The sequence below is a fragment of the Eubalaena glacialis genome, chromosome 15, assembly GCF_028564815.1.
Source record: "Eubalaena glacialis isolate mEubGla1 chromosome 15, mEubGla1.1.hap2.+ XY, whole genome shotgun sequence".
Lineage (NCBI taxonomy): Eukaryota > Metazoa > Chordata > Mammalia > Artiodactyla > Balaenidae > Eubalaena > Eubalaena glacialis.
Window position 1 is genome coordinate 58,221,887 of NC_083730.1, and position 27,639 is coordinate 58,249,525.

A 27,639-nucleotide genomic window follows, 5' to 3' on the forward strand; every position below is an offset into this window, starting at 1 on the left:
AATGATCAGCTGTAGACACCCATCCCTATATGCCTACGGTTATATTGTATTATTGGTTTCCCTCTCTATCTTTCCCATTGCCTATGACTATTCAAGGAAGGGGATGGCCTAAGTTACCTTTGTATACTCAGTACTGTGTGCACTGCCTGATAGTGTTCAATAAACTTATTGAATGAAGTGAAATCAAGATTCATCCTCCTGCAATCATACCCTATCTCAGTGATTCTCAACCCTGACTTGCCATCAGAATCAGCTGAGGAGCTAATAAAAATGACCAATGCAGAGGTGGGACTTCTAGTATGGTGGAGTGAGTAGTTCAGCAGTTTCTCTCCCCAAAAAGCAATGATAAAACTGGATACAATTGTCAAAACCAACCCATTCAGGGCTCTGAAAATCAACCAAAGGCATACACTACCCTGACAAGTGCTTATTCATAAAAAGATACTGAACTTCAGGTATGAATAAGTGGAAGTCTGTGTGACATTCTTGCCTAGTCTTTCTCCACCCCCCACCCCCCAGCTCAATCCATAAGGTAGTTCTACCAAGGTGGGAAAAGGTGAGAAAATCATAATGTTCACTGCCAGAGGGCTTGACTTGATTTGGAGCAGAGCATGATAATCTCCACAACCAGCAACATTGTGAGTAACGTGAGCCATCTAAGTGGCAAACAAACAAGGGAAGACCAGCAGCTCAATCAATCACAGGATGCAATCACGGTTGGAGCAAGCAGCAGACTGGCAGGTCAGCCTGAAATTTAACAGGAAGATTTGAAAAATAAGACCACCATGGGGGGACTTCCCTGGCGGCGCAGCGGTTAAGAATCCACCTGCCAACGCAGGGGACGTGGGTTCGAGCCCTGGTCCGGGAATCCCACATGCCGCGGAGCAACTAAGCCCGTGCGCCACAACTACTGAGCCTGTGCTCTAGAGCCCACATGCCACAACCACAGAGCCCGTGTGCTACAACTACTGACGCCTGCACGCTTAGAGCCCGTGCTCCACGGCAAAGACAAGCCACCGCAATGAGAAGCCCACACACCACAACAAAGAGTAGCCCCACTCGCCACAACCAGAGAAAGCCTGCGCACAGCAATGGAGACCAACGCAGCCAAAAAAAAAAAAGACCACCATGGGGGCCTTCATAAGCTCTCCATGTGCCTGAATAGAAAAAAACTGGAGAGGGCTCAGGTTATCCACACATCATTGGTTAACTGTAAACCTGTGTACATGTGCAGAGGAGACACAAGAGAGTCTAGAGGTAAGCAAATCCAGGGCATACATACTTTAAAATTACCTGAACTTCAAATGTGCTCCCCAACACACACACAGATCTATTGCCAGAAGATGGAACCTTTACTGTCTTGAGATGTTTGAGCACAGTGTCTGACCATTCATTGATTGGCCATTAATCTATGCAAATACAAGGTGATCCCTATGAATTCAGGCTTAAAAATGAGAATGACAATTTTTTAAAAAACTAAACAGAGACATCAGCAGTAACACAGTGCTAGGTAAACAGATTCTATAAATGTGTTTAGGCAAGTAATTAAACAAAAACAAAACAGAGCAACAACACATTTAGGGGAAAATTCAGAATACAGAATTACTACAGTATATTATCTAACAGGTCCCATTTTCTTTTTTTTTTTTTTTGGCTGTGCTGGGTCTTTGTTGCTGTGTGTGGGTTTTCTCTAGTTGTGGCGAGCAGGGGCTACTCTTTGTTGCGGTACACGGGCTTCTTATTGCAGTGGCTTTTCCTGTTGCGGAGCCCAGGCTCTAGGCACGTGGGCTTCAGTAGTTGTGGCTTGCGGGCTCTAGAGCGCAGGCTCAGGAGTTGTGGCGCACGGGCTTAGTTGCTCCGTGGCATGTGGGATCTTCCTAGACCAGGGCTTGAACCTGTGTCCCCTGCATTGGCAGGCGGATTCTCAACCACTGTGCCACCAGGGAAGCCAAAATATCTCATTTTTAGTTTTTAAAAAATTTTAGTTACTTAAATAGTAATATAACCGCAATTTTTTCTTCTATTTATACACTACCAAATGTAAAATAGATAGCTAGTGGGAAGCAGCCACATAGCACAGGGAGATCAGCTCGGTGCTTTGTGACCACCTAGAGGGGTGGGATAGGGAGGGTGGGAGGGAGGGAGATGCAAGAGGGAAGAGATATGGCAACATATGTATATGTATAACTGATTCACTTTGTTATAAAGCAGAAGCTAACACACCATTGTAAAGCAATTATACTTCAATAAAGATGTTTAAAAAAAAAAAAATTTTAGTTACTTAAATAGTAATATAACCGCAATTTTTTCTTCTATTTATTGCCTTATTGTTTCCATTATTTAAATTTCCGCTGACAAGTAACATTTTACTCTCCTTTTAATAATTTACCACAGCTAATGTATAGATAGACATGTCTAAAAACAAATACCAGGGGGGGTCTGAACCACTTCTCAACATGAATGTTAGAACAGTCATGCTCTAGAAAAGGCTAGTGGGTAAAACATTGAGAGACAAATCTTTATGGTTATCACATACACCCTTCAGTTTCTATCCATTCCTGGCTATTTTAGAAATTAATTTAACCCGACTGAGTGAGTAGGCCTATTTTTAAGCAGAAGTGAAAGAGTCCACTCCATATTTCCTAGATATATTATGCAGGACACTTGACCGTAATATCAGGAGATGCCTTATAGAGTCTAAGTCTGTGGACTGAAAATTGTCCAGGGTTGGTAAAAGTTAGCCTTATTAACTTATTTACAAGGCAGCCCAGAAACCCACATTCCACCCCACTCTGAGGATGGTCGCTAGGGATGACTAGACTTTGCATGAAGGTTACCTTCCTCATTTCAGGTGCTCCTGCTATCTCCTGTTTCAACTAGAAAGGCTGCTGTGGAAAAGGTCAAGCCTGCAGCAAGGGCTCCTTGGGCTCCCACAGCTCAGAGAGCTCTGTGGGGAAGCTCAGTTACACTCACTGCTCGGCCAGCAGTGGACAGAGTTAACACGTTACCTCTGAGCGATGGGAGGTAACTGCATGGCCCTTCCTCCACCTTTGGCTACTCATTCTATTCCCACTCTATGAGGGGACATGTCTTCCTTCTCACAGACTGATTCACCTGCCTATGGAAGATTAATGCCATTCTGGGGGTATCTTGTAGCATCTAAACTTGAATTTAACCTGCAAAAGAGCCTGATGAATAGTATTTTCAATGTAGAAACAAAGCAAATGAAGCAGAGAATGAATCACGTCTTTCTGGGCCTCAGTGTATGTTATCTGTGGAAGGAGGGGCTTGAATTAGATGAGCTTGTGGTCTCTTCCTGCCATTCCACAATTCTATGGATCTACAAATTGCCAATTGTATGAAACTGGTATTACCAGGAATGATACTCCTAGTTCTCTCTCCGCAAACAAATTGCAGGTTTACAGCAATGAGAGTCAGAGATTGATGCGTGGTGAAGGCTACTCTCTTTGGACGCAGGGTTTATTTTGGGGATTCAGAACACAACTCAATTGCCTTTTAAAGAAGGAACTGGCAATAAACCTGTCCATTTCTGGGCAGAATAAAAAAGAATAACTGGCTTTCTGCTTTCATTAGATGTTTCCCCTGATCTTTTCCTGTCATATAGGAAGTAATATGACTCATCATTTTCTTAGTACTTAAATTCTGGAAGACAAATCCCAGAATGCTGTATTTGCTACCCAGAAACTTATGGTGCCTTTTCCTTACATATAATAGTTAAATCTTTCTTTAGAGAAGAGGCTATATCTTAATCCTTCTTACCCTATTCTATTTTTTATTGCTTCCATAACATTTATTACCTTTTAGCATGATTTAAATTCAGTGTCCTTTTTATTATATTTATTGTTTATGACCTATCTCTCCATGCTAAAATATATGCTCCAAGAGGGCAGGAATCTTTGTCAGATTTATTCAGTAATTTATCCCAAGTACCTAGAGCAGTGCTTAGCACACAGGAGGCACTCAGTAAATATTTACTGAATGAATGAACAATACCTAAACCTCACTAAACGGTCCCTATGTGCCCGCTATTATACTACACACCTTACATGATTATCTCTTTTAGGGCTGCCAACATGAAAAACAATCATTTTCCTCATTTTACAGATGAAGAAACTGAGAGTTTACAGGCATATCCAAAGTCGCAAGTGTAATTGCATGTAAGTACAGGCTTGTTTGACCCCAAAGACTATCCACTTGCCATTACGTTAGAACATCTAGAAATGGAGATATAGAAAATGGACACTAATCCGATACCCATAGCTGAGGTCAAGACACACAAATGTCCACAAGGCAGCAGACTTCTTTGGTAGCATCGTTTGAAACCACACTGGGTTGGGAAAGGGAGCAAGTCTTCAGGTCCCCCTCAGTCCCTGCTGTAATCAGATCCATCAATAAAAGACAGGGGTTTGTGTTTTGCGGTCTCTGTTTTTAGCATTGGTATCTTCTGTGAGAATTACAACTGGTTTGAACATTAGCACATTAGTTCTCTGCAAAGTCTAGAAGTTTCAAAAGAGGTTATGATCTGGGTAACAACCAAGGGTCAATCAATGTGACAATGTGACATGAGTGTAGGTGAGGGGCACAATTTAAGGTTAGGCACAGTGCCCAGGGCAAGTCACTCATGTTTCAGTTTTCTTATTCCCAAACTGGTGTCTTCCAGAGCCCTTGTGAGTCTCCAGGTCTGATTCTAAGTGACAGTTAAAGAGTGTGTAAGGTTCCAGGTTTGGCATTCGTAATGCCCCTGGGATTTTCTAGCTATTGTTTCTACCTATTGTTCCCTGCTCTAAATCTTGGTTTCTCCAGGAGAAGCAGGGGAAAGAAAAGGAAGCATAATGCAAAACTACACATTGATGCTTCAAGAAAAATATGGTAGCCATGTAGTCAAGGGGAGTTACTGGGAACTTGTAGAAAGGGTGGGGGACTTGGGGTAGGTTAGGGTGCTCAAGTCACTATTCCACTATTTGTTAGTGTGAGGAAGAAAAGTCATTTAATCTCTTTGGTCTCCAATTCTCTCATTTTTAAAAAAAAATATTTTTTTATTCTTTGTACATTTTTTTGTGCTATTTTTAAAATTTGTTTATTTATTTATTTATTTATTTGGCTGCGTTGGGTCTTTGTTGCTGCACGTGGGCTTTCTCTAGTTGCGGCGAGCAGGGGCTACTCTTCGTTGCGGTACACGGGCTTGTCATTGTGGTGGCTTCTCTTGTTGAGGAGCACGGGCTCTAGGCGCGTGGGCTTCAGTAGTTGTGGCTCACGGGCTCAGTGGTTGTGGCTCATGAGCTCTAGAGCACAGGCTCAGTAGTTGTGGCGCACGGGCTTAGTTGTTCCGCAGCATGTGGGATCTTCCCAGACCAGGGCTCGAACCCGTGTCCCCTGCATTGGCAGGCAGAGATGCTTAACCACTGCACCACCAGGGAAGTCCCTCCAATTCTCTCATTTTAAAAATGCGGATAATAATTTCTACTTCTCAGAGTTACTGTAAAGTGGTATAGAGAATGCTATGCTGAACGGCATCATATGGGCTGAATTTTAATCTGTTTAGAATCAGACAATCTGATGCCTACCATTACCACAGAGGGTTGAGGGGCTCATCACCCAAGAACTGTGCTGTGTTGTTCTCTGGTTTCTGGAAGTTATTCATTTCTACTTATCAAGCATAACAAAATATTTCTTTTTTACTCCCATCTTACTCAAAAGAAAGGATGGCACCCTGATTTCCATATACCACATTCCCTGTAAACACCTTCCTTATTTCATCCTAATTCCTTAGAAAGGGATCTTCAGGTCACACACTGGGCTGTCTGATATTTATATGTAGACTTTTTAGTGCAGTGGTTGTGACCTTTGTTGAACCACAGAGTTCTCTGAGAATCTGATAAAAGCTAGGGTCCTTCTCAGCAAAAAAAAAAAAAAAATTCATCTGCGCCTAATTTTGCATATAATTTGAGATCATCCAAAACTCTGTTGAAACCTATTCATGGACAGAGGCTAAAACCCCTTGCCTAATGGTTGCAAAGTGGTCATGAGTACCATTTCTCCTTTAATCTCTAATAGTATTTGTGAATTACTAACATAAAACAATAGTCTTGTATCATTTTGTTTTCCTGAATTACTTTCTTTAATTTAGTTTTTTTTTTCTCACTGTGACTAAGAACAAAAGCATTTAGAATAAGCCTTCCAGAATTTATTTTATAACCCTTGGCTAAGAATGCAATTGGTAAACCAATCTGAGCTAAAACCACACTGACTCTGAACAAGCCATTGTTCTTAAGTCTTAACTGAGGTCAGCCAAGCCCTGAGCACATATAAATCTCCATAGTTTCCACTTTACTACTGGACATCTAACTACAAAGCAGAGGCTAAAAATAGATCAAGCCTAGTGTTCATATACACTCCACAGAACTGCATTTCCAACCCCACACGAGTTTTAATTAACAACACTCTTGCAACCAAAGAGAGAGACTTCATTTAGCAGGGAAAAGTTGATCCACTTTGAAAAAGCTAAAATACAACCTGAAGGAATTATGAAGATTTTGAAATGTTCAAAGAATATTATCTGCTCCTGTTAGCTCTAGGTCTAAAAAAAGAAAAACTAAAATACCCCTGGGATTAGGTTAGCTTTCTTTTCTTTTACATTGCATTACACAAAGGAAAAAATATTGACATCTTCTTCCCTTTCTTGTTTCTAGGTCTACATTTCTACTAAGTGGAGTTGCTCAAACATAGCAAGCCATTAATAAATACCTACTTACCTATATAAATACTTATAGAGCAAGAAGGAAGATGTGAGGTCGAGTATAGAAAAATAATTACAGTTCTACTTCCTACAGAAAGTTTATTATCTGAGGCTCTTTATAGTTAAAATGGCTAAGTCTTCCAAAGATAATATAGAGCAAATGTTTTCTGGATAAAATATAAAGATGCTCAAAATTTCAATTACTAATATTAGATATAATTTATCAGATTGTAAATAAATATGAATATTGCATCTGTGGTTAAAAAAAGAATTTGTATAAAATTAAAATAATTTTAACAAAATTTAGCAATAGAGTTTAAGAAGTAAAACTCTTTGAATTACAGATTCATAAAACTCTGTAGCCTCTACAGCATTGAGGGAATGAAATAAGTACACAAGGAGTTACCTTAACAACTGTATGGTAATAAAAATACCCATTTTCTATATTTTCTATAGACTTGGCACAGACAGACCAGGAAAATGGATATTTAAAACATAATCTTCTCTATTACAGGACAGCTGCTTTCCTAAATGAGGTTCTTAAACATATGTATGGGACATTCTTCAGGAGAACACAGTGATACTGTCACATAGCATGGTGCTCATTCCTATTTCCTTTGGAAGGCAGGTATTTGAAACAAGAGCTAAAAGAAATGAATTCACCTCCTCACTGACAATATTTCCATATTTGCAGCTAATTTGAGGTCCTTATGAATATCCCCTGGCACACATGACCCATGAAAGTGAGATTGTAAAACGATCCTGTTCCATTTTAAATGGAATTTCAGAACGTTGCCATCACACATTCCAGGTAAACTCCAGAGACTCTGGTACTGAACATGCAGAAGCTCCCAGGAGGTCGATGTCAGTGCCCAGGAATCACAGCCGTGGATCAGGTACTGCTTAAACCCACAGGGATTCAGGCGTTTCTGCCTTCAGAAACTGTCCTTACATACAAGCCACCATATTATTTCCTCAGTAACTTTTTTAATTCCCAGAAATAAACACCTTCTCCAGTTGCCCTAACAGATATTTTGTGGACTTAAGTTTTGTAAGACAAAATTATATCTGTTTATAACAAATAATGCAACCTATGCCAGATGGAGGAGATCTGAGGCAGCAGGTGATTACTGATCACATAGCCCAGGAATTTTTATGTTTTGAAGTTCAGCAATTCTTTCTGTGGACTACAGATAGATGTTTAATAAAATCACATGAATCTTGCAAGTGTGTTTTAATCCCCATGACACATTTTGCTCTGGATATGGAGAAAATAAAAATTGGCTTGGACTGAGAAATTATCTGCCCAGCACTTATCAGGCTGGAACAACAAACACAGAGAAACCAAGCTCAAGGTTCACAGGAAATGTGTCTCCCGGGGACACTGCTGCAGTAGAGGGTTGTGATAACCTCCTCCTTTGAGTGACTACAGGCTCACCGAGAAACTTTCTTCTCTAATATCAAACATTATCAGTAGGTTTGCTGTTTGAAATTTTATCAGGAAGAATGAGATATTGCCTTCTTGCGTGGAGGAGTTGCTGTTGACACAGAGAAGCAGCCTCAGTTCCCAGCCCAGGTGCTGAGCTCCACATAAGAGGTTTCTAGATACAACAGTCCTCATTTATCTCAACTTGACTGTTTCCAAAGCAGCAGGACACTGGATTCATTTTTCAGACCAGACCTGCATCTTAACTCCACTCTTCCTAGAATCCTACTGAAACTCTCTTTTCCACTGGTGTGTGGTCTCCCTCATTGCAATGGGTTAAATCTAATTTTGTCAGAGTACCAGTTTGCTCCTGGTATTCTTAGGCTGACTGAGATAGGGCCATGTTTTTATAAAATGCCCTGGCTAAAGAAAATATTTGCTGCTTGAATAATAGCTCGGAATTTTAACCTTGGCTTTCATATATTGAAAGAATAGAACCCATCTCTGCTGTAGTTTGGGATCCTGTGGTCTGTGAATTTCAAATTCTATTCTCATCTACGACTTCCCTGGTGTCACAGTGGTTAAGAATCCGCCTGCCAATGCAGGGGACATGGGTTTGATCCCTGGTCAGGGAGGATCCCACATGCCGCGGAGCAACTAAGCCCGTGAGCCACAGCTACTGAAGCCTGCGCACCTAGAGCCCGTGCTCTGCAACAAGAGACGCCACCACAATGAGAAGCCTGTGCACCACAACGAAGAGTAGCCCCTGCTCGCTGCAGCTAGAGAAAGCCTGTGCGCAGCAACAAAGACCCAACACAGCCAAAAATAAATAAATAAATTAAATAAATTAAAAATAAATAAATAAAATTGGAAGTTAAGACTCTGCATGAGCATTTCTTTAAAAAAAAAAAAATTCTATTCTCGTCTAAGTTGAAATGTTCTCAGGACCAGGAAACCTGCTGTGAGTATTGAAATGAGGTTTCCCGGCTCTGCTGCTGCTGAATATTGAACACGACTTGCGGCAAAACTTCTCTGCTTCTAGCAATATCGCAGTTGGCAATTCAAGTAAGACACCCCAGGGTGGCTGTGAAGCTTTTTGTGAAACTCAGAGAAGGAAGGTAAAGGGAAATCGTAGACATAAGTCCCAGGCCTCCCAAAACATGGCCTTGCTCCATACCTGGTTTAAAGGTAGGGCTGCCAGTAAGAAGATAAGAAAATGTGACATGGGGGAGTTATTCAGAGAATGTGGCTTTGCCTTAAATTTGTAAGGCTGCTTTGGACATACCCGTGGGAGTAGCCATAGTCGTAGGCTGAGGCAGTCTTCCGACTGACTGCAGATGAGAGGGCAGACTCGGAGGCCCGGGAAGCCTGCTGCTGGTAGGACGCGGCGGACACCTGGCTGAAGGCCTCGGACTTCTGGCGGTGGGCAGCGGAGGAGCGGCTGCTGTAGGCAGTGGAGCCGTGGGTGTAGATGGCCGAGCTTTTCTTCTCCTGCTGGTACTGGCTCATGGTGGTGCGAAGGTCTTTGTTGCGGTAGCTGCGATCATAGTGCTCGTGAAGTTTCTGATAAAAAGGCAGAGACATCATGTGCCCCCAGGGAACCAGGCAATCTACAAGAAAACAACAGTTTGGGGGTGAACTATTAAGGAACAAACCCAACAGAACAAGTCATCTAAACCAACATGTAAAAATTAATACTCTTTTATCTGTTCCAAAGAGTAAGTGGAAACTGATGTGAAGGTTAGTTTAGCTGGTTACTCAATAAATTCCTTGCTTCATAGCCCAGATGTACCCCCTCCTATCATTGTGCTGTCTTCTCCTTCTTTTTTAAAATACTTAGGAGATCTTTACAAAGTTTCCCTATTGTGCTTTTTCCTTAGACTTTTCATAGCATATATTTCTAATTTTTTGGCATTTCATTCTGACAGGGGCTTCATCTGAGAGAATATGTAATGATGGAGAGTCTGCGTCCAGCCAATGTGGTTTTCATTCAACAAATAATTACTGAGAACCTATTTTGAGCCTGGTACTATTCCAGCACAGGAAATATAGAGATGAACAAAACAAACAAAATCCCTGCTCTGATAACCCTATATACAACCTTAAAATCTATTGCAAGAGATAGACAAATAGAAAATAAAGCGTAAAGTATATTAGAACCTGCTAAATGCTATAGAGAAAAATAAAACAAGAAGGTGGGATGGGATGCAATTTAAACAGCATCATCAGGGATGATGATGATGATGACTGAGCATGAAAGTGACATCTGAGCATGAGAATATCTGGGGGGAAGTGTTCTGGTTAGAAGACCATTGCAAAGGCACTGGGGTGTGAGCCTGCCTGTTGTACTCCAGGAATGGCAAATAGGCCAGTGAGGCTGCGTGCAGTGAGGGAGGTGCAGGGAGAGGTATAGAAGATGATGTCAGAGAGGTGGAGGGTGGGGAGGGCAGATAGTGTAGTGTCCTATAGGTGACTGTAAGGACTTTGAATTCTATTCTGAAAGGGCTAAGGAGTCATTGGAAGGTTCTGAGCTGAGAATCATTCTTGCTGAGTCTGAGAATAGACTGTTGAGAGACAAGAGTGAAAGCCAGGAGACCAATTAGAAGGCTGTTATGGGCTGAGTTGTATCCCCCCCAAAATTCATATATAGATGTCCTAACCTTCAGTACTTCAGAATGTGACTGTATTTGGAGATAAGATCTTTACAGAAGAAGTGAGGTTAAACTGAGGTCATTAGGATAGGTTCTAATCCAATACAACATGATTGGCATCCCTATAAGGAGAGGAAATTAGGACACAGATATGTACATATACAGAGGGAAGACTGTGTGAAGACACAAGACAATGACCATCTACAAGCCAGGAGAGAAGCCTCAGAAAAACCAGCCCAGCTGACTCCTTGATCTCAGATTTCTAATCTCCAGAATCATGAGAAGATAAATTTCTGTTGTTTAAGCCACCCAGTCTATGGTACTTCGTTATTGCAGCCCTAGCAAATTAATATAAAGGCCACTGCAATAGTCCAGGCTAGAGATTATAGTGGTAGCAGTGGAAGTGTGAGAAGTGATCAGACCCTGCATGTTTTGCAGGTAGAACCAATAGCATTTGCTGAAAGTTCTGGATTAGCGTGTGAAAGAGAGGAATGAGAGATGGCTCCAAGGATTTTGCCTGAGTAATTGGAAGACTAAAACTGCTATTAACTGAGATGAGCCAGGAGTGTAACAAAACAGCAGTTCAGAATGGAAGAACAGGAGACTGGTTTGAGACATTCTACATTTGAGATACCTGCTAGACACCCGAGTGGAGAGATTAAGTGATTAATCTTAAACTTAATTAAGAGATTAAGTTGGATATGTGACTCTGGAACACAGGGTAAAGGTTCAGGATGGAGACCTACATTTGGGACTCACCAGCATTTAGATGCTATTCAATGCTAAAAAAAAATAGATGAGAATGAAAGTCCTAGGACTGAACCCTGGAGGATGCTTATATTGTCATATAACAAGCTCTCTTGAATTTCACAAATACTTCAAAAAGGTATAGTGTCAAGGCAGAAAAATTCCATTAAGAACATGAAGGCTTCTAGTCTTCCCACATAAAGAAGCAAGAAAGTCAGTCATCAGTGTAGCAGTTTGCATTGTGAACGTGACCTAACAGTCCTACTGAAAGTCAAAAATAGGTTTGCTTAGCATAGAGAGGGGAGACTTCAGACTGCATTACCTTTCTTGAATAATCTGTCCACTGACAGAAGCATATCAGCCATATTGACAACCCTGGATGAAGTAGTGGTTTTATGGAAGTCCCCTCTTCCATTTTTTAAAAATTTATTTATTTATTTGTTTATTTTTGGCTGCATTGGGTCTTCGGTGCGGTGCGCGGGCTTCTCATTGAGGCGGCTTCTCTTGCTGCAGAGCACTGGCTCTAGGCGCGCAGGCTTCAGTAGTTGTGGCACGTGGGCTCAGTAGTTGTGTCTCACGGGCTCTAGAGCGCAGGCTCAGTAGTTGTGGCACACGGGCTTAGTTGCTGTGCGGCATGTGGGATCTTCCTGGACCAGGGCTCAAACCTGTGTCCCCTGCATTGGCAGGCGGATTCTTAACCACTGTGCCACCAGGGAAGCCCCCCTCTTCCATTTTTAATGCTTTTGTGCATGTCAAATTTTTTACAAGTGAAATTAGTTGTAATCAATTTTTCAAATCTTTTTTAAAAATTCTAAATGAGGACTGAATCCTTCTAAACTTGCCACATTTTCTGTCAAGTTTAAATCTACATTTTAGGACTTCCCTGGTGGCGTAGTGGTTAAGAATCCGCCTGCCAATGCAGGGGACACGGGGTCGATCCCTGGTCCAGGAAGATCCCACATGCCGCACAGCAACTAAGCCCATGAGCCACAACTACTGAGCCTGTGCTCTAGAGCCCGGGAGACGCAACTACTGAGCCCACGTGCCACAACTACTGAAGTCTGCGCGCCTAGAGCCAGTGCTCTGAAGCAAGAGAAGCCGCAGCAATGAGAAGTCCGTGCACCGCAACAAAGAGTAGCCTCTGCTCGACGCAACTAGAGAAAGCTCGCGCGCAGCAACGAAGACCCAATGCAGCCATAAATAAATAAATAAATAAATAATTAAAAAAAATAAATCTACTTTTTAGAAAGCCTTTTAAAGTACAAGACAAGCTTGCTCTTCAATTCAGTTCCATTAAAAACAATGAGATAAATATAAAAACAGTTTCTACGATGAACTGAAAAGCTGTTTCCCTTTTATTATTACTTTATGTTTTCTTGTCATTAGTCCTGCAGATTTCCAGGCCAAACCTCAGACTTAATAAATGAGGATCTTTGGTGAGAGGGGGAGCAGGAGACTGAATTCTACACAATTTCTCAAAGTGTTTCCAATGTACACTGAAGTTTGAGAAATGCTTGGCTTAGAAGATAGGAGTGATTTTAAGGACAGGTAGAGAATAATATTTCAATGGATTTTAAATGACTACTGTGGAGAAGTTTTCAATTTTTTGTGTTTTTATTTCAACACCTATTAAAAAAAATTTTTTTTTAAATCTACTTTTTTTTTTAACATCTTTATAGGAGTATAATTGCTTTACAATGGTGTGTTAGTTTCTGCTTTATAACAAAGTGAATCAGCTATACATATACATATATCCCCATATCTCCTCCCTCTTGTGTCTCCCTCCTACCCTCCTTATCCCACCCCTCTAGGTGGTCACAAAGCACCGAGCTGATCTCCCTGTGCTATGCGGCTGCTTCCCACTAGCTATCTATTTTACATTTGGTAGTGTATATATAAGTCCATGCCACTCTCTGACTTTGTCCCAGCCTACCCTTCCCCCTCCCCATGTCCTCAAGTCCATTCTCTACGTCTGTGTCTTTATTCCTGTCCTGCCCCTAGGTTCTTCAGAACCATATTTTTTTAATCTTTTTATTTAAACTAAACAGTCAGCATGTATTCCCTAGAGAAGAAAATCCAGTAAACTTCATTCCAGAAATATTTATGTTAGGGCTCATGGAAGATATCAGTCTACATGGCATTTCCCAAGAGGAAAAAAATAGCTACTAGCAAGCAACTTTGCTTCAACCCTTAAGTAGATTGCTATTTTCTGTTCTAAAATATACAGAATGATGATCAGGTGTAATGAATAATTATTAGATACATTTTTATAAAACAAAAGGGTTGAATATATAAATATAGAAGCATATGATCAGGCATTTATAAAGATGTTTGGTAAGTTTCTGTAATGATACATACTACACTGCAACACAGCAAATGTTATTTGAATGATGTCCAAATAAATAATGAATGACCTTCCTGTGTATTATGTTATAAGCTAAATTCAGAACCCAAATAACTTGAAATGCTGTTATTTTCACAAAATAAAATCTTTAAATGTCTTGCCTCAATTCTATTTTCCATTCTCTTTATTTCTATTTTCCCCAAATATATTTATTTTTAATAATACTTAATATTCCAAGCACAGAGATAATATATTACAAGTAAACAGGCTTTGGCCTTATGTCAACTCAGCTGGTTGTCATAGCTCTGACCTCTGGAACAAAGGTACAACTACCTTCTCTTCATCAAGTAAGTGAGGATTATCCCCAACACATGACAGCTAGAGTGTATTGGGAGGAAAGATGGTTTGGTTGTCTTCCATTTCTTTAAGACCTGTGTTTTTTCCTGAAAATAATTTGGGAATTTAGGAAGAGACAGTAACTGCATAGTTGTAACTGTGACATGATACTTTTGTACAGGCATTAGAGGCTGAAAGCTGATAAAAATTCTTTACAGAAAATACTAACTTTAGGATCATGATGTGGGGCTCTTTGTTGCCTCTGAAATATTGCTTAACCGTTTCCCGATTAGAAATACCCAATGTACCCTTACATTCATCCACATGGCACTGTCAGAGCAAAATCACTGAATTAGAAACTAGTGACTTCAGAGCTAGTTTACTCCTTTTGATCTAATATGCAATCAGGGAGTATTGTAGGCGTATGGAGGCTAGAAAACACATGATTTCTTGTTACCTTACCCATTCCAGGTTTCAACCAAACCACTGAACTGTAACTTGGAAAGAGTACTTGACTCACGCTTACAGTTCTATCTGAGACAGCTATTATCTTTTTATAGTTCCAGGAACAGTAGCTTAATTTTCAAAGAATCCACTGATCTGAGAGAAGAGCTGTGCCAGCAAAAACTGGCACCCTGCTGCTCGTTTTCCTTCCCCGGAGCTCCACTTTCCTATTTCTCTGCTATTCTGACATCTCTTTGAGAAAACTGCTGAGCTCAGAAGATAGAAAGAAACCACACACACTGCAGTGCTGCTGAGCACATAAAATATCAAGTGCATTCTTCTGCCTCAAGGTCACACTTACCTGTTTCCAAAGGAGTGATGGTGGTGGAAATGTTCCGACGTGACTGTGGAGCTGGATGAGAGAATGAAAAACCCACGTAAGTTGAATCCAAGAAAAAGTTAAGAGGCAGGGCTAAAGACAGGACCCTGGGGCCAGTTCAAAAATAATGCATGTGGTCAGGCAGTAGAATGTCAGAGCCACACAGCCAGCCTTTTATGGCCAAGAGGGCAGATAAATATAGCACCAAATGGGGAGGGTAGTCCTAAACCGAGAGGAAGAAGGAGGCCCTGGCAGATAGCTGCCTCAGTAATTAATTACATTAATGCCAGTCAATGGCTCTGGCTTGATTAAACGAAATGTAGGATTTTAATCTGGCTATAAGAGCTATTTTCAATATAATTTTATCACAGGATATTTAAAAGCATAATGGAAAGAGTGGTTTGTGTTGAGAGCTAAAAATAGGTGCAGTAATCTGATTCCCAAAATGGACTTCATGGAATTTTAATGCCAAGATACGGTTCTGTATGTGCTGTTCATAACCCATGTACAATACATTTAAAAGACACAAGGTGAAAAAAAAAAAAAGGCTAACTAGAGACAAGCAAGTAAGAAATGGGTCACATGTGGTGGAAATTTTGGCTTGACGATCACCGTTTCTCTTATTTCAGGAAAATTTACAAAGTAGGTTATAGCTTCAAGTTTGAATCTTTGATTCCCTATTCATTAACCAAAGCCTTTAAGAAGCAACAAGTTTTATCCTTCCTAAAGTCAGAGTAGGGTCAGTCTATCTAACAAGAGATTCTCTTTCTTTGTTTTTAGAATATGTCACAAATTCAGAGGTGGTATAACCTGGTGGCAAGAGCCTGCACTTTGGACTCAGACCAGACCTTGATTCTAGGCCACCGATGGCATTTAATAGCCAGGTAACTCTAAGCAGTGTATTTCTCCTTAAGTTTCATTTTCTTTCTCTATAAAATGGGGATAATAACATCCAAATTAGGGGACTACTACGGAGATCAATGTGATAATGCAGAGAAAGCACTTAACCTAGTGATTGCCACAAATGAAGACTCAGTAAATGTCAACTATTGTTACCGATAGTAATAATTTAAAAGCTCATTGTTCAGATTATATGTACGGAGAAGGTTATGTCCTGATGTGATATTACATCAACTAAATACAGATCCACTTGTATCTACCAAAATATTGAACAGACCCAATATCGTAGCCTACTCTATAATTCCTTTCTTGATGATAACTCCAGTTAAGACTGTTGAGAACCTATCAAGTGCCAGATACTCTGATAGGCACTTTATATACATTATCTCATTTAATTCTCATATTGCCCTATAAGGTAAGTATCATTACCTTCTATAGCTGAGGAAACTGAGGCTTCGAGAGGTGAAGTCATTTACCAAAGAGCACACAGCTAGGAAATGACATAAATGCAATTCATTCAGAGATATTTGGATTCCAAAGCCCACGCACTTTTTGTCATGGATTGCCTTATCCTCCCTCCAATGATACTTTGTCTATAAGAAACTAGAGATACATGAGAAATACATCTACACGTGGAACTGCTCCTACAGAACACCCACTGAACGCTGGCAGAAGACGTCAGACCTCCCAAAAGGCAAGAAAATCCCCACGTACTTGGGTAGGGCAAAAGAAAAAAGAAATAACAGAGACAAAAGAATAGGGACGGGACCTGCACCAGTGGGAGGGAGCTGTGAAGGAGGAAAGGTTTCCACACACTAGGAAGCCCCTTCGTGGGCAGAGACTGCGGGTAGCAGAGGGGGGAAGCTTCGGAGCCACGGAGGAGAGCGCAGCCACAGTGGTGCGGAGGGCAAAGTGGAGATTCCCGCACAGAGGAGCGGTGCCGACCAGCACTCACCAGCCCGAGAGGCTTGTCTGCTCAGCCGCCGGGGCGGGCGGGGCCTGGGAGCTGGGGCTCGGGCTTCGGTGCTAGCCGGGAGGGAGTCCGGGAAAAAGACTGCAGCTGCCAAAGAGGCAAGAGAATTTTTCTTGCCTCTTTGTTTCGCGGCGCGCAAGGAGAGGGGATTCAGAGCGCCGCCTAAACGAGCTCCAGAGACGGGCGCGAGCCGCGGCTATCAGCGCGGATCCCACAGCAACAGGGACGCAGAGGGAAAAACGGAGAGATTCCCGCACAGAGGCTTGGCGCCGAGCAGCACTCACCAGCCCGAGAGGCTTGTCTGCTCACCCGCCGGGGCGGGCGGGGGCTGGGAGCTGAGGCGCGGGCTTCGGTCGGATCCCAGGGAGAGGACTGGGGTTGGCTGCGTGAACACAGCCTGAAGGGTCTAGCGCACCACAACTAGCCGGGAGGGTGCACGAGAAAAAGTCTGCAGCTGCCGAAGAGGCAGGAGACTTTTTCTTGCCTCTTTGTTTCGCGGCGTGCAAGGAGAGGGGATTCAGAGCGCCACTTAAACGAACTCCAGAGACGGGCGCGAGCCGCGGCTATCAGCGCGGACCCCAGGGACGGGCATGAGACGCTAAGGCTGCTGCTGCCGCCACCAAACAGCCTGTGGGCGAGCACAGGTCATTCTCCACACCGCCCCTCCCGGGAGCCTGTGCAGCCCGCCACGGCCAGGCTCCCGTAATCCGGGGACAACTTCCCCGGGAGAGCGCACGGCGCGCCTCAGGCTGCTGCAACGTCACGCCGGCTTCTGCCGCCGCAGGCTCGCCCCGCCTCCTCCGTACCGCTCCCTCCCCCCGGCCTGACTGAGCCAGAGCCCCCGAATCAGCTGCTCCTTTAACCCCGTTCTGTCTGGGCGGGGAACAGACGCCCTCAGGGGACCTACATGCAGAGGCGGGTCCAAATCCAAAGCTGAACCCTGGGAGCTGTACGAACAAAGAAGAGAAAGGGAAATCTCTCCCAGCAGCCTCAGAAGCAGCGGATTAAAGCTCCACAAACAACTTGATGTGCCTGCATCTGTTGAATACCTGAATAGACAACGAATCATCCCAAATTTAGGAGATGGACTTTGGGAGCAGGATATATTAACTTTTCCCCTTTTCCTTTTTTTTGTGAGTGTAGATGTGTATGCTTCTGGGTGAGATTTTGTCTGTATAGCTTTGCTCTCACCGTTAGTCCTAGGGTTAGGTCCGTCCGTTTTTTTTTTTTTTTTTTTTTTGGCTTAAAAATTATTTTTTCCCTGATAAATGTTTTCTTAATAATTTTTTCCTTATTTTCTATTTTTAAAAAAAATTTTTAATAAGTTTTTTCATATTTTTTATTTTAAAAAATTAAAAAATTTTTTTTCTTAATAAATTTTTTCTAAATAATTTTTTTCTTATTTTTAGTATAAAAAATTAATAAATCTATTTTTAAAAATTAAAAAAAATTTTTTTTTCTTAATAAATTTACTCTTAATAATTTTTTTTCTTATTTTTTATTATAATTGCTTTATTTTATTTTATTTTATCCTCTTTTTTTCTTTCTTTCCATTTTTTCTCCCTTTTATTCTGAGCCGTGTGGATGAAAGGCTCTTGGTGCTCCAGCCAGGCATCAGGGCTGTGCCTCTGAGGTGGGAGAGCCAACTTCAGGACACTGGTCCACAAGAGACCTCCCAGCTCCACGTAATACCAAACGGCGAAAATCTCTCAGAGATCTCCATCTCAACATCAAGACCCAGCTTCACTCAACGACCAGCAAGCTACAGTGCTGGACACCCTATGCCAAACAACTAGCAAGAGAGGAACACAGCCCCATCCATTAACAGAGAGGCTGCCTAAAATCATAATAAGGCCACAGACACCCCAAAACACACCACCAGACGTGGACGAACCCACCAGAAAGACAACATCCAGCCTCATCCACCAGAACACAGGCACTAGTTCCCTCCACCAGGAAACCTACACAACCCACTGAACCAACCTTAGCCACTGGGGACAGATACCAAAAACAACGGGAACTACGAACCTGCAGCCTGTGAAAAGGAGACCCCAAACACAGTAAGATAAGCAAAATGAGAAGACAGAAAAACACACAGCAGATGAAGGAGCAGGGTCAAAACACACCAGGCCTAACAAATGAAGAGGAAATAGGTAGTCTACCTGAAAAAGAATTCAGAATAATGATAGTAAGGATGATCCAAAATCTTGGAAATAGAATAGACAAAATGCAAGAAACATTGAACAAGGACGTAGAAGAACTAAAGAGGAACCAAGCAACGATGAAAAGCACAATAAATGAAATTAAAAATACTCTAGATGGGATCAATAGCAGAATAACTGAGGCAGAAGAACGGATAAGTGACCTGGAAGATAAAATGGTGGAAATAACTACTGCAGAGCAGAATAAAGAAAAAAGAATGAAAAGAACTGAGGACAGTCTCAGAGACCTCTGGGACAACATTAAACGCACCAACATTCGAATTATAGGGGTCCCAGAAGAAGAAGAGAAAAAGAAAGGGACTGAGAAAATATTTGAAGAGATTATAGTTGAAAACTTCCCTAATATGGGAAAGGAAATAGTTAATCAAGTCCTGGAAGCACAGAGAGTCCCATACAGGATAAATCCAAGGAGAAACACACCAAGACACATATTAATCAAACTATCAAAAATTAAATATAAAGAAAACATATTAAAAGCAGCAAGGGAAAAACAACAGATAACACACAAGGGCATCCCCATAAGGTTAACAGCTGATCTTTCAGCAGAAACGCTGCAAGCCAGAAGGGAGTGGCAGGATATACTTAAAGTGATGAAGGAGAAAAACCTACAACCAAGATTACTCTACCCAGCAAGGATCTCATTCAGATTTGATGGAGAAATTAAAACCTTTACAGACAAGCAAAAGCTGAGAGAGTTCAGCACCACCAAACCAGCTTTACAACAAATGCTAAAGGAACTTCTCTAGGCAAGAAACACAAGAGAAGGAAAACACCTACAATAACAAACCCAAAACATTTAAGAAAATGGGAATAGGAACATACATATCGATAATTACCTTAAATGTAAATGGATTAAATGCTCCCACCAAAAGACACAGACTGGCTGAATGGATACAAAAACAAGACCCATATATATGCTGTCTACAAGAGACCCACTTCAGACCTAGAGACACATACAGACTGAAAGTGAGGGGATGGAAAAAGATATTCCATGCAAATGGAAATCAAAAGAAAGCTGGAGTAGCAATTCTCATATCAGACAAAATAGACTTTAAAATAAAGACAATTACAAGAGACAAAGACGGACACTATATAATGATCAAGGGATCGATCCAAGAGGAAGGTATAACAATTGTAAATATTTATGCACCCAACATAGGAGCACCTCAATACATAAGGCAAATACTAACAGCCATAAAAGGGGAAATCGACAGTAACACAATCATAGTAGGGGACTTTAACACCCCACTTTCACCAATGGACAGATCATCCAAAATGAAAATAAATAAGGAAACACAAGCTTTAAATGATACATTAAACAAGATGGACTTAATTGATATTTATAGGACATTCCACCCAAAAACAACAGAATACACATTTTTCTCAAGTGCTCATGGAACATTCTCCAGGATAGATCATATCTTGGGTCACAAATCAAGCCTTGGTAAATTTAAAAAAATTGAAATCGTATCAAGTATCTTTTCCGACCACAACGCTATGAGACTAGATATCAATTACAGGAAAAGATCTGTAAAAAATACAAACACATGGAGGCTACACAATACACTACTTAATAACGAAGTGATCACTGAAGAAATCAAAGGGGAAATCAAAAAATACCTAGAAACAAATGACAATGGAGACACGACGATCCAAAACCTATGGGATGCAGCAAAAGCAGTTCTAAGAGGGAAGTTTATAGCAATACAAGCCTACATCAAGAAACAGGAAACATCTCGAATAAACAACCTAACCTTGCACCTAAAGCAATTAGAGAAAGAAGAACAAAAAAACCCCAAAGCTAGCAGAAGGAAAGAAATCATAAAGATCAGATCAGAAATCAATGAAAAAGAAATGAAGGAAACAATAGCAAAAATCAATGAAACTAAAAGCTGGTTCTTTGAGAAGATAAACAAAATTGATAAACCATTAGCCAGACTCATCAAGAGAAAAAAGGAGAAGACTCAAATTAATAGAATTAGAAATGAAAAAGGAGAAGTAACCACTGACACTGCAGAAATACAAACGATCATAAGAGATTACTACAAGCAACTCTATGCTAATAAAATGGACAACCTGGAAGAAATGGACAGATTCTTAGAAATGCACAACCTGCCGAGACTGAACCAGGAAGAAATAGAAAATATGAACAGACCAATCACAAGCACTGAAATTGAAACTGTGATTAAAAATCTTCCAACACACAAAAGCCCAGGACCAGATGGCTTCACAGGCGAATTCTATCAAACATTTAGAGAAGAGCTAACACCTATCCTTCTCAAACTCTTCCAAAATATTGCAGAGGGAGGAACACTCCCCAACTCATTCTACGAGGCCACCATCACCCTGATACCAAAACCAGGCAAAGATGTCACAAAGAAAGAAAACTACAGGCCAATATCACTGATGAACATAGACGCAAAAATCCTCAACAAAATACTAGCAAACAGAATCCAACAGCACATTAAAAGGATCATACACCATGATCAAGTGGGGTTTATTCCAGGAATGCAAGGATTCTTCAATATACGCAAATCAATCAACGTGATACATCATATTAACAAATTGAAGGAGAAAAACCATATGATCATCTCAATAGATGCAGAGAAAGCTTTCGACAAAATTCAACACCCATTTATGATAAAAGTCCTGCAGAAAGTAGGCATAGAGGGAACTTTCCTCAACATAATAAAGGCCGTATATGACAAACCCACAGCCAACATTGTCCTCAATGGTGAAAAACTGAAACCATTTCCACTAAGATCAGGAACAAGACAAGGTTGCCCACTCTCACCACTATTATTCAACATAGTTTTGGAAGTGTTAGCCACAGCAATCAGAGACGAAAAAGAAATAAAAGGAATCCAAATCGGAAAAGAAGAAGTAAAGCTGTCACTGTTTGCAGATGACATGATACTATACATAGAGAATCCAAAAGATGCTACCAGAAAACTACTAGAGCTAATCAATGAATTTGGTAAAGTAGCAGGATACAAAATTAATGCACAGAAATCTCTTGCATTCCTGTATACTAATGATGAAAAATCTGAAAGTGAAATTAAGAAAACACTCCCGTTTACCATTGCAACAAAAAGAATAAAATACCTAGGAATAAACCTACCTAAGGAGACAAAAGACCTGTATGCAGAAAATTATAGGACACTGATGAAAGAAATTAAAGATGATACAAATAGATGGAGAGATATACCATGTTCTTGGATTGGAAGAATAAACATTGTGAAAATGACTCTGCTACCCAAAGCAATCTACAGATTCAATGCAATCCCTATCAAACTACCACTGGCATTTTTCACAGAACTAGAACAAAAAATTTCACAATTTGTATGGAAACACAAAAGACCCCGAATAGCCAAAGCAATCTTGAGAACAAAAAATGGAGCTGGAGGAATCAGGCTCCCTGACTTCAGACTATATTACAAAGCTACAGTAATCAAGACAGTTTGGTACTGGCACAAAAACAGAAATATAGATCAATGGAACAGGATAGAAAGCCCAGAGATAAGCCCACGCACATATGGTCACCTTATCTTTGATAAAGGAGGCAAGCATATACAGTGGAGAAAAGACAGCCTCTTCAATAAGTGGTGCTGGGAAAATTGGACAGGTACATGTAAAAGTATGAAATTAGAACACTCCCTAACACCATACACAAAAATAAACTCAAAATGGATTAAAGACCTAAGTGTAAGGCCAGACACTATCAAACTCTTAGAGGAAAACATAGGCAGAACACTGTATGACATAAGTCACAGCAAGATCCTTTTTGACCCAGGTCCTAGAGAAATGGAAATAAAAACACAAATAAACAAATGGGACCTAATGAAACTTAAAAGCTTTTGCACAGCAAAGGAAACCATAAACAAGACCAAAAGACAACCCTCAGAATGGGAGAAAATATTTGCAAATGAAGCAACTGACAAAGGATTAATCTCCAAGATTTACAAGCAGCTCATGCAGCTCAATAACAAAAAAACAAACAACCCAATCCAAAAATGGGCAGAAGACCTAAATAGACATTTCTCCAAAGAAGAGATACAGATTGCCAACAGACACATGAAAGAATGCTCAACATCATTAATCATTAGAGCAATGCAAATCAAAACTACAATGAGGTATCATCTCACACCGGTCAGAATGGCCATCATCAAAAAATCTAGAAACAATAAATGCTGGAGAGGGTGTGGAGAAAAGGGAACACTCTTGCACTGTTGGTGGGAATGTAAATTGATACAGCCACTATGGAGAACAGTATGGAGGTTCCTTAAAAAACTAAAAATAGAACTACCATATGACCCAGCAATCCCACTACTGGGCATATACCCTGAGAAAACCATAATTCAGAAAGAGTCATGTACCAAAATATTCATTGCAGCTCTGTTTACAATAGCCAGGACATGGAAGCAACCTAGGTGTCCATCATCGGATGAATGGATAAAGAAGATGTGGCACATATATACAATGGAATATTACTCAGCCATAAAAAGAAATGAAATGGAGGTGTTTGTAATGAGGTGGATGGAGTTAGAGTCTGTCATACAGAGTGAAGTAAGTCAGAAAGAGAAAAACAAATACAGTATGCTAACACATATATATGGAATCTAAGGGAAAAAAAAAAAAAAAAAAAAAAAGAGGTCATGAAGAACCTAGTGGCAAGATGGGAATAAAGACACAGACCTACTAGAGAATGGACTTGAGGATATGGGGAGGGGGAGGGGTGAGATGTGACAGGGTGAGAGAGTGTCATGGACATATATACACTACCAAATGTAAAATAGATAACTAGTGGGAAGCAGCCGCATAGCACAGGGAGATCAGCTCGGTGCTTTGTGACCACCTAGAGGGGTGGGATAGGGAGGGTGGGAGGGAGGGAGATGCAAGAGGGAAGAGATATGGCAACATATGTATATGTGTAACTGATTCACTTTGTTGTAAAGCAGAAGCTAGCACACCATTGTAAAGCAATTATACTTCAATAAAGATGTTTAAAAAAAAAAAAAAAAAAAAGAAACTAGATATTTTCAAATGGTCTTTCGAGTGCAATATAGGTCCCCACTCATAACTTAGGGTCAGCTTTTGAGCTACCCAATCAATGTATGTAAAAGAATGTATTCCACTTGGTACTGACCAAATTCAACCCAGCATTTGTTTATCTAAATGCACCTCTAGTGAGTGTGCATACGTACATTTTTGCTGTCAGGAATCCATAGAAGAATTTTCCAAGCTTTACGTTCCCAAGTATCCATTTGTTCTCTAAACATCCAATACAGAATGGCAGTGGTTCTTCCGAGTTTTATCCACCAGCCATTGGAATAGTTCCCAGTGAGTCATTTCTCTAGAGAGCATGGTAAGTTGCTTCAAATCTCCTTGAAACAGAAAGAGGAAAAATAAGCAAAAATAAGAGATATAAATCATCATAATACAAGCTAATATTTAATAAGCATTTGCTATATGCCAAGTATTAATAATGCTAACTACTTTACAGTACTTTATTTGACCATGCTACACACATAAAAACATTTCATGGATTATGAAATTAAGATTTAGAGAGATTAATATTCTTAAAGTCACGCAACTAGAATGTGACAGAAAATTCAAACCTAGGTCTGTTCTACACAGAGCCCAGCCTCCTATATATCATCCTGTACTGCCTTATAACCATTTAACTCTGTGTGTGTGTATGCGTGTGTGTGTGCAGATAGATACATACATACATAGATAGTCAGATAGATAGATAGAGTGTGCCATATGCCAATAATGTCCACTAGAAGTAAGAACTCTTACCAAAGAAGAGTCTTAGTTATATTTCCCATGTAACAGACAACTATTAGGTCAAGATTTATTGGCTACAAATATCAACACATTAAAATATTTACTGAACTTTGATCCCTGTTAAGAATGCAAAATGAGAGAAGTCCACACACATTTGTGGAAAAGCTAAAATATCATTTATTCATTGATGCTCAGGATCCCAGTGAAAGCCAAATAGTCTATTTCAAACAAATGTACAATAAGATTTGGCAAAAGAAGTATAAGCTAGACGCAACCAAGTCTCCTAAGTGATCTTTCTGCTGTTGCATCATCTGGATTCAGCCTTTTCTAACAACATATTTATCCAAAATATAAATATTCAGATAATAAACTACCTACTGTGTTGTACTGCATAATAAAACTAAAGATGAAAAATTTAGTTGGGCTTTGACAAATCAATAATCGTGATTTAATCAAATTGCCTTATAGATGTATAATCAATTAATCTGACTTAATCATGATGCCCTTACACATGTGTAAGTTTTCTGAAAACTTAATGAAATGCTAATCTACTGTTAATTTCAAATTTCCCAGAAAACCATCTAAGGCAAAATACTTTTTAAAAAGTGTGTAACTATATAAGTCTGGAAATTTCAAAAATATTTGCTTCCAGAATTACAATTAGTTTTTTAAGAAAGCAATTTTAAAGTAGATACATCTTCTCTTCAAACTAACTGTAAGGGTATTAATATTTTTATAAGTGTGAAATGATGAGCTTAACTAACTGTAGTGTATCCTAAAAGCCAAAATAAATGTATAAATTATATTTAGCCACCTAACAATTTTTATTTTATAGTAGGAGTGGAAACAGTAGCAAATCATTTTTCTATACATGAGGGAATAAACAAAGATATATTCTTTAGAAATAAGGTAAACAAAAGCAAACAAAAACTAAATTCCAACTGAAATCAAGAAAGTTTAAGTTGCTGGGGGGTTTAGTTAACAAATAAAACCCATGTATCAATAATACAGAAAAAGAAAGACCTGTATTTAGTCAGTTTAATTCATAAAGCATTTATTGAAAACTGAGTAATGTGTCAGGCCCTGTGTTACGCCCTAGGGTCAAGTGGTGACTCACTCACGTCCTCAAAGTAGCCACTGTGTAGTTGGGTAGACAAAGATTACTTAAGAATAACTGTGGTACAGGGCTTCCCTGGTGGCACAGTGTTTAAGAATCTGCCTGCCAATGCAGGCGACACGGGTTCAAGCCCTGGTCTGGGAAGATCCCACATGCCGCAGAGCAACTAAGCCCGCAAGCCACAGCTACTGAGCCCGTGTGCCAGAACTACTGAAGCCCGTGCGCCTAGAGCCCATGCTCTGCAACAAGAGAAGCCACGACAATGAGAAGCCCACACACCACAATGAAGACCCAACACAGCCAAAAATAAAAACAGACAAATAAATTAATTAAAAAAAAAAAAGAATAACTGTGGTACAATGTGATAGGTGAAATGATGAACACAGCACATAAGAAAGAATGTGACTGGTTGTTTTATATGTACAAAGCAAAACCAAAAGAATCCTTCTCCTTTAAAAGATAGGAATTAAAGGAGCAAATCTAATATATCACTCATTGCTCACCTATTATGCAAAGCACATGCTAGGTACAGGGAAGCAAAATGACTGACACGGGCCCTGTGGTCAAGAATTTCTAAATTCTAAGAAATTTCTCCAATACAAATGCTTTCAACAGAAGGCAAAGCTCAGCCAGATTATTCGGTGAGCTCTTTTAAATTGTAAATTAATTGTATCCTTCCTATCTCAGAGTTGCCTAATTAAAAAATATATATGTATATATATATATTGGCGTTTGGCATCTAGTCCTGTTGTTCATTGAGTGACTTTGAAAAATCATTTCCCCTCTCTGAAGCTCCATTTTCTCATCTATAAAATAAAGGGTTCAACCAGATAATCTCTAAGGTGTTTTCTAGCCTGAATAACTGTGCTATCCATCCAAAAAGCAGCTGTTTTTTCTTGCCTGGTTTGTAAGCTGATTAGCAACATCCTATGTGGAGCAATTTTGAGGGGAATAAAATAAATCCTCCTTACTCCAAGAATTCTGCTTCTACCTGCTAGCTCATGTCTGAAATGCTCTCTCCTGAGAGTGTCGTTTTATGAATTTAAATCCCTATTATACTAGAAATTATCCAGAAAGACGTTTCAGCATGTAATCAGGTAAGTCTTTGCGTGACGGGCCAGAGTCTCAGATTTATTATGAGTAGAGTGGTGGGAAAGGAGGCAGAGGGGAGAGGTGATCGTTGAAAAGGGCTAGAGGAGGGGACTAGGACTCTTTTTTTTCTCTTTTTTTTTTTAAATTTATTTTTGGTTGCGTTGGGTCTTCATTGCTGCGCGCGGGCTTTCTCTAGTTGCGGTGAGCGGGGGCTACTCTTCGTTGCAGTGCATGGGCTTCTCATTGTGGTGGCTTCTCTTGTTGTGGAGCACAGGCTCTAGGCACGTGGGCTTCAGTAGTTGTGGCACGCAGGCTCAGTAGTGTGGCTCACGGGCTCTAGAGCACAGGCTCAGTAGTTGTGACACACGGGCTTAGTTGCTCCACGGCATGTGGGATCTTCCCAGACCAGGGATCGAACCTGTGTCCCCAACAATGGCAGGCAGATTCTTATCCAATGTGCC

General features: G+C 40.4%; 1 protein-coding gene and 1 long non-coding RNA gene across 2 annotated transcripts in view; one reads left to right on the forward strand and one right to left on the reverse strand.

The window, feature by feature from the left end:
- MYOM1 (myomesin 1) overlaps positions 1-24,408 on the reverse strand; it is a 138,271-nt gene extending 113,863 nt beyond the window's left edge. Inside the window, exons 1-3 of the mRNA XM_061170465.1 lie at positions 24,384-24,408; positions 15,067-15,117; positions 9,469-9,793 (exon numbers count right to left, since the gene is read on the reverse strand). Of these exons, the coding sequence (XP_061026448.1) occupies positions 9,469-9,770 (302 nt within the window). The 5' untranslated portion in view covers positions 9,771-9,793; positions 15,067-15,117; positions 24,384-24,408. The remainder of the gene's footprint in view (positions 1-9,468; positions 9,794-15,066; positions 15,118-24,383) is intronic.
- LOC133075969 (uncharacterized) lies at positions 14,995-18,610 on the forward strand. Its single transcript, XR_009697435.1, has 3 exons — positions 14,995-15,142; positions 15,865-15,968; positions 18,534-18,610. It is a non-coding gene; the product is annotated as an uncharacterized LOC133075969 (long non-coding RNA).
- Positions 24,409-27,639: the final 3,231 nt, after the last annotated feature.